This window comes from Crocuta crocuta, unplaced genomic scaffold, assembly GCF_008692635.1.
Source record: "Crocuta crocuta isolate KB4526 unplaced genomic scaffold, BGI_CrCroc_1.0 scaffold528, whole genome shotgun sequence".
Taxonomy (NCBI): domain Eukaryota; kingdom Metazoa; phylum Chordata; class Mammalia; order Carnivora; family Hyaenidae; genus Crocuta; species Crocuta crocuta.
In genome coordinates, this window is record NW_027530010.1 from 337,334 (window position 1) to 348,116 (window position 10,783).

Below are 10,783 nucleotides of genomic sequence, written 5' to 3' on the forward strand. Positions count from 1 at the left end.
GCCTGGAGGAGTCTGTGGGAAAGCCTCTCTACCTGATATTTAGGTAAGGACCCAGCCGTCGGAGGCACTGCCGTTCCATCTTCCCTCCTGTCAGCAGGCATATGCCTCTGTCCTCGGGTCATGGGACTCCTTTCCAGAAGGAAGGGGTGTGCAGGGGGCACGGACAGCCCACACCTCCCCAGAAGCTGCCCAGGAGAGTCTGCCCTGCGTTGAGCTCTGTTCTTTCCTCCCATCTCCCTCGTCCAGAAACCTGTGCCAGATGCAAGAGGACAACAGCAGCTTCTCTCTGCTTCTGGACCTTCTCTCTGAGCTGTATCAGAAACAGCCCAAGATCGGCTACCACCTGCTGTACTACCTGAGGGCCAGGTGGGTAGGAGCCTCCCCTGGGTACGCTGACTCCCCCGCCCGTGGCTGTCATCACCAGGGCCTTCTGTGTGTTTGGGTTTTGTAAATAACAGCTTTAAAGTATATAATTCCGTGGTGTTCAGTTGTTCAAACCATTGCTGCTGGCTACTTTAGAACATTTTCATCCACCCCAGGAGAACCCGTGGGTCCCAGTTAGTAGTCACTTTTTCATTGTCCCTTTCACCTCACCCCTCTTAACCACTGATTTGCTCTCTGTCTTTATAGATTTACTTTTTCTGTTTACTTCATATAAATGGAATCCTACGATGTGTGTTTTTCGTGACCAGCTATTTTCACTTAGTGTAACGTTTTAGAGTTTTATCCCCATTGTAGCACGAATTGGTACTTCATTCCTGTGTGTGGCCAGGTATTGTCCTTCGGCACCACTCACGCATCCGCGGACATTGGTTTGTTTCTGCTTTTTTGTCTGTTGTGAATAGAGCTGCTCTGAGCGTTCACGTTCAAGTTTTTACCTGGACATGTGTTTTCAGTTTCCTGGGGTACATGTGCACAAGAGTGGAACTGTGGGTCAGCACTAACTCTCATTTTAAATTTGTGAGGAACTGCCGGACAGCAGCCGTATTACCTCCCTGCCGGCAGCGTGGGAGGGCGCCAGTGTTTGAGGTGCTCCCCAACGGCGCCAGTCGTCGTCTGGCTTTTTGGTTACAGCCGCCCTGATGGGTGCGAAGTGATGTCTCCTGGTGGTTTTGATTTGTGTTTTCCTGATGGTTATGATGTTGAGCATCTTTTCACGTGCTTATTAGTGGCTATTTGCATATTTTCTTTGGAGAAATGTCTTTTCAGATCCTCTCCTGTTTTTTTAATGTTTATTTTTGAGAGAGAGAGAGCGCGCGTGCGCAACCAAGAGAGCCCGACGCGGGGCTCGAACCCACGAACCGTGAGATCATGGTCTGAGCCAAAGTCGGTTGCTTAACCAACTCAGCCACCCAGGCGCCCCTCTTTATTGTTGATTTTTAAGAAGGTTTTTGTTTTGTTTTGTATTTGTTTTAGTATTCTGGATACAAGTCCCTTATGAAACATCTGGTTTACAAATATTTTCTCATTCTGCAGGTTGTCTTTTCATTCCCTTGATGGCTCCTTTGAGACACAGAAGTTTTACATGTTATTGAGTCCAGTTTACCTTTTCTTCTGTCACTTGGGCTTGTGGCATCATGCAGATTTACTCCTGTGTTTTCTCAAGTCTGTGGTTTTTAGTCTTTATGTTCAGGCCTTACTCTCTCCTGAGTGTCTCGTGTGTGATGTGCGGTGGGGTCCCCTGTGTCCCCGCCCCTCTCCTGTGTTGGACTGTCACCAGTTGGCAGCTTCGTTGATTGTGGGCAGCACCCTGTCTGGAGCCCTGAGGAAGGCAGGGGAGGGCCACGAGACAGATTAGCCCAGAGCGTCGGGGGCAGCAGGGAGCCCGGGGACGGGCTGCTGGCTCAGGCCTCACTGGTCTTGCAGCAAAGCCGCTGCCGGGAAGATGAACCTGTATGAGTCCTTCGCCCAGGCCACCCAGCTGGGCGACCTGCACACCTGCTTGATGATGGACATGAAGGCCTGTCAGGAGGACGACGTGCGGCTTCTGTGTCACCTCACCCCCTCCATCTACACAGAGGTCAGTGTCCGTGCTGGACTGCCAGGGAGGGGGGCGGCTGTGCGGGGCGGGCTCACTGCATACGGCCCTGACCCTCCTTTACCCACCCCTGCTGGCCTCAGTGGACCCCTCCCCCTCCATTAAAAGTGAAAAAATGTCTTTTATTCTGTGCTTTGTGGTGTGAGTCGGGGCTGGGCCTATACACTTGGCTTCTTAGCTCTGGCCAGACCGTGTGGACCCAGGACAGGCCCCGGCCACATCCACACTCACACACTGCAGGCCCTCCTGCCCTCTGATGGTCGCCCTCAGTTTCTCTCCAGTGGCTCCCAAAGACCACAGCCTTTGTGGTGGAGACTCTCATCCCCTGTTCACTCTCCATCTTCTCTAGGGACTGGGACACCAGAGGAGGCACCACCCCTTCCTCCTCTTGGTGAAAGTCCCCAGGAACAGGGACATCAGGGCATAGGGTGTGAGCATAATAGGAGGAACTGCGATCTCCCCAGAGNCTCCCAGGAGAGAACCTGCCTGCCCCGCATGCACCCTAAACACTCTGCACCTTCTCTTCTTTGCCTGAGGGTTTATATGGACTGGATTTACTTTTATTGCCAGAGACACAAAGCCTTATTTTGCTACCGCTGCCGCACGGCACTCCCCATCACGTCCAATCCTTGATTCTACTTCCATCTCTAGACCGCTCCCAGTTCCTTTCCTGACACACACACCCTCCTCGCAGTGTGGACACAAAGAGAACAAATCTCAGTTATTGAAAGATTAGAGTCCCGGCTTCACAACTGTCAGATCTTTGTTTAGGGACTTGCGTTATTAGGGCCCCACACCTGCCCAGCCCTGCCGTCCCCTGAGCGTGCCAGAAGGAAGAGGGTTGAGTTAGGAGGTGCAAGCCGAGGGGGCACCCTGGACCCCTACTCCAGCTTCTGTCATTTTCTGGCCAGTTTCCAGATGAGACCTTGCGGAGCGGCGAGCTGCTGAACATGATCGTGGCTGTTATTGACTCTGCACAGGTGCACGAGGAGCTCTCATCAAGGGAAAAGCCGGCTGAGGGGGGCCAGGACCTCACTGCGCCTGTGTGGCCTCAGGCCTGGGGGCTGGAAGGGAAGTGGATCCCCTGGGAGGCAGGCTGGGCTCATTCTCTGCGTTATCTGGGCCCTCCAGTTCCGCAAGGAAAGCAAGGAGGAGGTGGTGGTGGTGGTGGGTGGGGTGTTTTGTTTTAGCTCTCAACTGGCCTTCCCTTGGCTCAGGATGAAAATGATCAGGCCATTGACCTTTCCACTGTGCACAGGGCCCCCAGGAGACCAGCTTTGCTAATGCATTCTCCTACTGAACTGGGGTCCATTTCTGTTCCTCGGGGCCACTCCTGTGCCCCATTTATGACAGAGAAGCTGTTCTTTCTTGGCTTTTCTCCTGCCCATACTTCTGTCCCAGAGCAGAGCCTCCCACGGCCCTTCACCCCTCCTCAGGCACAGGACGGGGATGGGACCTGGCAGACTTGGGCCAGGTAGACAAGTTGGCTTCTCCCTCTGCTGGCACGGCATGGAAACCACTTTAATGGTTTTTGTTTTTTTGTGTTTTTTTAAAACCTGTTTTGCCCCCAAACAGGCCTGGTGCTCTTCACCAGCCCCTTGACCCTTCAGGCATCCAGCATCCATCATTTCCTCCCCAGCCCTTTAAACTAGATTCTCATTTCCTCTGGCTTTTCCCCCTGTGCCCCCTCCTGCCCCTCCTTCCATACTAGCTGCTTTGCCTCTTTTAGAACCAATGGGTTTTGCCTTCTTCCTCCCCCTCCTTAGCTCCAGGAGCTGGTCTGCCATGTGATGATGGGAAACCTGGTTATGTTTCGAAAGGACTCCGTCCTCAACATACTCAGTAAGTGAGCAGACCCCTTCAGACACCTGGGGGAGAAAGGAGTGGCATCCCTGGGTATTTTCTAGGGATAGCGGAGCTGGCTATGGGGCTGCAAATGGGATAGGCCACCGCTGTGCCCTGCGGTGTGGGCCTGGGCAGTGTCTCTGGATCTGTTTCTTGCTTAGGCTGTGGGAATACAGAAGCGACACGAACTCTTCGGAAATAACCCTTTGTGTGGAAAGGGAGAGGGTCTGTAGTGTCGGTCACTGTCCCCACCTGTGTGCCAGCCCTGCTTGGGATGCTGGTAGTCCGTGTGTGTGTGTGTGTGTGTGTGTGAGAGAGAGAGAGAGAACGCACCGCTTCTCTGTCCCCTGCAGTCCAGAGCCTGGACTGGGAGACCTTTGAGCAGTACTGTGCGTGGCAGCTCTTCCTGGCCCACAACATCCCCTTGGAGACCATCATCCCCATCCTGCAGCACCTCAAGTACAAAGGTGAGTACGGTCGCAGGCAGCGAGAATAGGGGGAGGGACAGGGCAAGGCCGAGGCCCCACTGCTGCCCCTCCCGGAGGAGGCAGAGTGCTGAAGTGCCCGTCAGCCACCCCCGCTCTTCGGAGACGTGCTGCAGGCCGGCCACGCCGCGCCAGGCAGGAGCAGGGGCTCAGGAGCAGCGGCGGGTTGTCCTCCCCTGGAAGAGCGTGCTTGCTGCTTCGAGTGGCTGTGGATTGGGGGACGGGAGACGTGCTAGGATTCCCCCCGGAATTCTGCCCTCTCAACAGCTTCTACCTGCCCATCCCCCCGACCCCTTACAGAGCACCCAGAGGCCCTGTCTTGCCTGTTGCTTCAGCTCCGAAGAGAGAAGTAAGTTCTACGTGCAGGGACTTGAGCTCCCAGTGATCGTGCTCCAAAAGATAAGCCCCCTGAGAAGGGCTCCTGTCCCCCTTCAGGAGGCTGGCCACACTCCCTCCTGTTGTGCACATCTGCTGTTGTGCCCTTCCCCCACCATGATTTACCAACAGGCAGCTCCCCTGGGATCCGGGCTTGGCTTCCTCTCAGCTTCGCACCCCTGCCCACCAGGAGCTGCCCTGGGAGGAGGGGGTGGGGTGGGGACCGGACATCCCTGTTTCCTGCTCCCCACCCCCCGTCTCCTGAGGCCACAGGGCTAACATGGAGGAGGCCCCTCTGCCCTCCAGCGCTGGCGCTTTCCCAGCAGCTGGCTATTGTCTCCTTCCTACCTCTTTCCTGCCTTCCACCTTGTTTACTCTCACCTGAGACATCAGAGGCGGTACAGCTGTGTGTCCTTCGGGAAGTGGGCAGGTTGGGGGCTGTGGCCTGCCAGTCCCTCCCCAGCGCCTCCTCGGGCTGGACACTGCGCCTCCCTGGCCCACTTCCTGACTGTTCTGGGCAAGGTGGGGGAGATTCGGTGAGCCACTTCCCCAGCACGTGCCAGCTACCACCACGGAACCCGAAGAATCGGTTCTGTGTCCCGGCCGTGAAACCAGCTTTCCTGGGCCCAGAGAGAAGAGGGAGAGGGTGTGAGAGCAGGAAGCTGCAGACTCGGGTGGGGCGTCGATGGCTGAGGTTTGGGAAATAAGTAGGTGGGAGAGAGCAGGGGTTCCTGAGGGCCCTCCCTCACGCCCCCAGGCCCAGCGAGGAGATGGTGAAGATGGTGCTGAGCAGGCCGTGCCATCCCGACGACCAGTTCACCACCAGCATCCTGCGGCACTGGTGCATGAAGCACGACGAGCTGCTTGCTGAGCACATCAAGTCCCTGCTCATCAAGAACAACAGCCTCCCTCGCAAGAGGCAGAGGTGGGACTTGGGCCCTCGTCCGCTGGTCGGGGGGTGACATCTAGTGGCCCAAAGCTGCATGGTGTCCGGGGTGGCCCTTTCCCCTCTTTGCCTAGTGCCCTGCGGCTGGCCCCTGCTCTACTCCACCCTTCCCCACAGGGGCTGCCCCTGGTGGGGGTGGGGGGGTCCCCACGCTCCTCGAGCCCTCCCCTCGAGCTCAGACTCGGGCTGTGCGCCTCCTGCAGCCTGAGGAGCTCCAGCAGCAAGCTGGCGCAGCTGACCCTGGAGCAGATCCTGGAGCACTTAGACAACCTTCGTCTCAACCTGACCAACACCAAGCAGAACTGTACGCATCCCAGACCCCCGGCCCAGGGCGGCCCGGGCGGGTGGGGGCGGCCCCGAGAGCTGGAGGGGCGCCTGCGCCTCTCACTGCCCCTTCTTCCCCGCCCCCCCCCTCTAGTTTTTAGCCAGACCCCGATTCTGCAGGCCCTGCAGCACGTGCAGGCGAGCTGTGACGAGGCGCACAAGATGAAGTAAGGCTCCCGCTTTCGGCCTTGGGAAGGTGGGAGGCCCCGGGGCGGACGCCTGCTGGGAGTGAGGCCCGTGACCGCCAGGGGCCGGAGGAGGCAGGCAGGGGTGTGCTCCAGGGCTCCGCCTTCTCGCGCTCAGGTTCAGCGATCTCTTCTCCCTGGCTGAGGAGTACGAGGACTCGTCCACCAAGCCGCCCAAGAGCCGGAGGAAAGCAGCTCTGTCCAGCCCGCGGAGTCGCAAGAACGCCGCCCAGCCGCCCAACGCCGAGGAGGAGTCCGGCTCCAGCAGTGCCTCCGTGAGCGCCCCCGCCGCCGCCACCGCGCAGAGCAGCAGTGGGAGCGGGTGTGGGGCCAGCAGCTGCCCAGGCTAGTGACACCCCCCACTCCCGAAATCTCTTCCAGGAGGAAGAAGACACAAAACCGAAGCCCACCAAGCGGAAACGGAAAGGGTCCTCTGCAGTGGGGTCTGACAGTGACTGAGGCCCCGTGTTCCCCGTCCCGCCCTGGTTGGACTGCCCTCCCCTCCTCGGTGAATCAAAGGTTAATAAGGGCTGGGGAGACCGTGGGGAGCCCTCTCTCCCCCAGCCCAGAGCTCGCCTGCCTGCCGGGGAGGATGCGCTGCCTCCTGTGGCTCAGCCTGAGAAGCTGCCCCGCAGCCCCTGCTCCTGCCCCTCCTCTCTCGGGGGAGGCCCGGCCCCACCGCACTGCTGCTCCTCCCCACTCCCCTCCCACGGAAGCCAGAGGCTGCGGGAAAGCTGGCCCTCGCGGGTCCTCCGACCCTGCCCCTCCCCAGCCTCCCAAAGAGAAGAGAAATGGCTACTGGGGCTGCTGGCCAGCGAGGCCAGGCATGGGAGTGGAGACGGTGCGGATGCCCCTTCCCGCGTCACCCGTCAGGCCCTGATTTGCTCCGAACGGCCATTTCGTTGGTTGCCCTCTGTCCTGCGTGCAGCGGGCATTTCATCAGTGACGTCGTGGTCCACCTGCCGGCTGGCAACATGGGGCAGGTGCCGCGGCTCGGGCAGGGACCCGGGGGCGGGGGGGGGGCACACCCATGGGCCTGCACGCTGGTGTTGGCCTGGCGTCGGCACTCCAGGCTGGGCCGGAGCCCTGGACTCCCAGAGGGAGCCGTGGCCGCAGAACGTCAAATAGTCCTATCTCCTTGGCTCGGTTTTGTTTTGTTTTGTTTTGGCAGAGATAATCGCGTTTTAAAAGTTTTTAAATGACAATAAAACAAGCCAGAACCTCATTTGTGCCTTCGCTGCCCCTGCCTGCCCACCCTGGAGCCACCTACGGGGGCCGGCGCCTCCTTTGTGGCCCTGAAAGGCCCCGGCTTCCTGCCCAGCCTTGTCTGCAGGGAGGGGGGCTTTGGCTGCAGCGCCCCCACCTGCCTAGCCTCCCTGCTGACAAGGGCCGAGGGCCAGGCCCTAACCTGTCCGGGCGCCATCTCCCTGCTCCCCTCTTCTCGGCGGAAGTTCTCTGTCCCGCCGAGTAGGTCCACGCGGTACCCAGTACCGGAGGCTGCTTCAGCGGGAGGCTGCCCAACTCGGATTCTGAAGGACAGACGTGCACCTGGGGGCGGTGCTCAGATCCCAGCGAGAAGGGACCCTCTGTGTTCCGCGGTCGGCCCGCTCGCCCCCCCTCGCGTCCCCCGCAGAAGAGAGCCCCTCGGCTGGCCTGGAGGCCGACTGAGGCGGGACGAGGGACGTCTGGGTGGCGGACAGACCCCGCCTTCAAATTGGTCCTTTACAGAATCCAGTCTCCTCTCCCACCCCCACCCCCACCCCCTCTCTCCTTCCCGTTTCCTCCTCCCCAGTTAAACCCAGGATGGAAAGCATTCGCCGGCCCCGCGTTGTTGGCGCCCTCGCCCGAAGGGAGGGGCCTCCGCCGTCGTCCCTCCAGGGCGCGGGCCTCCCGGGCCCCCAGCCTTCCCCAGGCGCAGCTGCTGGCGCCGGGGGAGGGCGCGTCGGGCCCGGGGGCCCAAGTTCCTCGGAGTGTCTGGGGAGAGCCGGGGGCGTCCTCGGGCCGGGACTCCGCCGGCCGGCCAGATGCCCGAGCCGCCCTGGGCGAGAAAACCCGGCCCCGGGAGGGTGTGGGTTCCCGGCTATCGGGGAGCGAGCGCGCGCAGGGCGGGCCGCGACGCTGGGGAGGGCGGGGAGCCCGGGGCCGCCCCCCACGCTCTCCTGGCCTCGGCTCCGCGCTTTTGCGGGGGAGGGGGGCGAGCGGGTGGGAAAGGGGCGTGTGCCTGCGCACGCGCGCTCCCGGGAAGGAGAGCTCGCAGCGCAAAAGCGAGCGGCCCTAGTTTTCGGAAGGGAGCGGCGGGGCCGAGCGGGGGNGCCCTGAGCGCCATGGGGCTCCGCCTTTGGGCTGCAGGCCCCGGAGCCCGTCTTGCCGGAATCAGCGATGTGCTGGCCGAGGCCTCGGCTGAAGCCGATGAGCCTGTGCCGGGGTACCTGTCTGCCCCCCAGAACGTAATGGACACGTGCCTGTACATCTTCACCTCTGGCACCACGGGTGAGCACTGGAAGCCNGAGGAAGGCAAAGCACTGGGGGCCGGAGCCGTAGTCTCCGCTCCTAGGCCGCTCCTCCGCCTCCGACCAGGGCTGATCCCAACCAGACTATTCATTTCTGCCGCTCTTCCTCACTTCTCCACCTCCCAGAGCTTCCCGCCATGTCCAGGACAGCTTGGCATCTTCAGCCTTGGCTTTTTCTATGGAAACGCAGCAGGGGCAGAGGGAGGCAGGGCCAGGAGCTCCGACACGCCCTCCCCTCCCACCCACAGGCCTCCCCAAGGCGGCGCGGATTAGCCACCTGAAGCTCCTGCAATGCCAGGGATTCCACCAGCTGTGCGGCGTCCACCCTGAGGATGTCATCTACCTTGCCCTCCCGCTCTACCACATGTCTGGCTCCCTGTTGGGCATTGTGGGCTGCCTGGGCATTGGTCAGTCTCTCCCCCGCCCGCCTCGACCCTCCCCACCCGCTTTAGTCCTCCAGCAAACTTGTTTCCTAGCAAACATTTATTAAGGACATCCGGTGGTACGCTCACCCGGGGATGCTTCCCGAGGAGGGGGAGGCAGAGGTCTCCTCTCCAAGAACTCCTGCTACAGCGAGAAGCGCCACCCGCTCAGCCTAGAGGCTGCGCAGCTGGGGGGGCCTCCAGACTCCACGCGCGGGCGGGGAGGGCGTGCGTGGCAGCCCGGGGTTGGGGGGAAGCAAATGGAGAAGAAGGTTGGGACCTGGGGGCCGGGCATATACGATGCACCGTTTGGGGACAGGAAGTAGGGAAAGGGCGTTAACCTCTAAGACACTGGAGAGAAAGCAAGAGGGCCACCTCGGCCTGCAGTTGACGGTCCCAGCAGGGCCTTCCCAGAATGACAGACGCTGCAGTGAAAGCCGCGAAGGGGGCGTCAGAATGACACTGCAGCGAAGGGAGGGACGGGGTCAGGTCTTCCCCCCACAGCCCTCAGTCTCCCTTCCTTCCCCCTTCCCTCCCCGCTTCTGGCAGGGGCCACAGTGGTGCTCAAGTCCAAGTTCTCAGCTGGCCATTTCTGGGACGACTGCCAGCAGCACGGGGTGACCGTGTTCCAGTACATCGGGGAGTTATGCCGATACCTTGTCAACCAGCCCCCGGTGCGTGGGCACGTCCTGGGCAGAGCTGCCACCGCAGGGCAGGGAGACGGGGCAGGACGAGAACGGCAGGCAGGGTGGGGAGAAGGCCCTGGGATGTGGGGGCTTCACTTTCGGGAGCTGGCATCTTGCTGTTGAACCTGGTGCCCATGCCCCCTCATCTCAGTGCCAGGCAGAACGGGGACATAAGGTCCGACTGGTGGTGGGCAGCGGGCTGCGCCCGGACACCTGGGAGCGTTTTGTGCGGCGCTTCGGGCCGGTGCAGGTGCTGGAGACGTATGGCCTAACGGAGGGCAACGTTGCGACTTTCAACTACACGGGACAGCCGGGTGCCGTGGGGCGAGCTTCCTGGGTCTACAAGGTAAGGGGGCTGGGAAGGAGCTGGAGACCCGCGGAGGGGTGGAGGCGTGGAGGGCGGGGCTGGCAGGGAGAGGCTCCTGCAACTGAAATGACCCGGTGCCGGGGGCTCCCTTCCCCCAGCATGTCTTCCCTTTCTCTTTGATTCGCTATGATGTCACCACAGGGGAGCCGATGCGGGACACCCGGGGGCACTGTGTGGCCGCATCTCCAGGTTGGTGCTCCGGTGGGGGTGAGGCTGGCGAAAGGTTGGAATCGGAGAGCGGGTGAGGGGCCAGGAAGCTCTGGGCGAGGTGCACAGCTCCCCCTGACCCCAGTGCCTCTGCAGGTGAGCCCGGGCTGCTGGTGGCCCCGGTGAGCCCACAGTCCCCCTTCCTGGGCTACGCTGGGGGGCCCGAGCTGGGCCGGGGGAAGCTGCTGAAGGACGTCTTCCGGCCTGGAGATGTTTTCTTCAACACTGGAGACCTGCTGGTCTGCGACGACCAGGGCTTCCTTCGCTTCCATGACCGGACCGGAGACACCTTCCGGTATCTGTCCGTGACTGGCTCCCGTCCTGGACATCTGACCTCCGTGACGCAGCCCCCCAAACCCAGCCCCTCCCCCGAGCCCTCCTCTCAGGCCCGCT

At 61.2% G+C, this 10,783-nt stretch overlaps 2 protein-coding genes across 2 annotated transcripts in view; both read left to right on the forward strand.

Annotated features, from left to right (window-relative positions):
• The window catches only part of INTS3 (integrator complex subunit 3), a 37,414-nt gene extending 29,991 nt beyond the window's left edge, over positions 1-7,423 (forward strand). Inside the window, exons 19-30 of the mRNA XM_077764102.1 lie at positions 1-43; positions 247-366; positions 1,867-2,020; positions 2,950-3,018; positions 3,805-3,880; positions 4,237-4,350; positions 4,669-4,717; positions 5,501-5,668; positions 5,893-5,993; positions 6,108-6,180; positions 6,317-6,473; positions 6,580-7,423. The exon at positions 1-43 is cut by the window's left edge and continues 1 nt beyond it. Coding sequence (XP_077620228.1) covers positions 1-43; positions 247-366; positions 1,867-2,020; positions 2,950-3,018; positions 3,805-3,880; positions 4,237-4,350; positions 4,669-4,717; positions 5,501-5,668; positions 5,893-5,993; positions 6,108-6,180; positions 6,317-6,473; positions 6,580-6,657 — 1,202 coding nt within the window. The 3' untranslated portion in view covers positions 6,658-7,423. The remainder of the gene's footprint in view (positions 44-246; positions 367-1,866; positions 2,021-2,949; positions 3,019-3,804; positions 3,881-4,236; positions 4,351-4,668; positions 4,718-5,500; positions 5,669-5,892; positions 5,994-6,107; positions 6,181-6,316; positions 6,474-6,579) is intronic.
• A 1,093-nt stretch (positions 7,424-8,516) lies between these two features.
• Positions 8,517-10,783, forward strand: part of SLC27A3 (solute carrier family 27 member 3) — a 3,396-nt gene continuing 1,129 nt past the window's right edge. The window contains exons 1-6 of the mRNA XM_077764104.1: positions 8,517-8,688; positions 8,957-9,115; positions 9,680-9,804; positions 9,968-10,162; positions 10,282-10,372; positions 10,487-10,685. Of these exons, the coding sequence (XP_077620230.1) occupies positions 8,523-8,688; positions 8,957-9,115; positions 9,680-9,804; positions 9,968-10,162; positions 10,282-10,372; positions 10,487-10,685 (935 nt within the window). The 5' untranslated portion in view covers positions 8,517-8,522. The remainder of the gene's footprint in view (positions 8,689-8,956; positions 9,116-9,679; positions 9,805-9,967; positions 10,163-10,281; positions 10,373-10,486; positions 10,686-10,783) is intronic.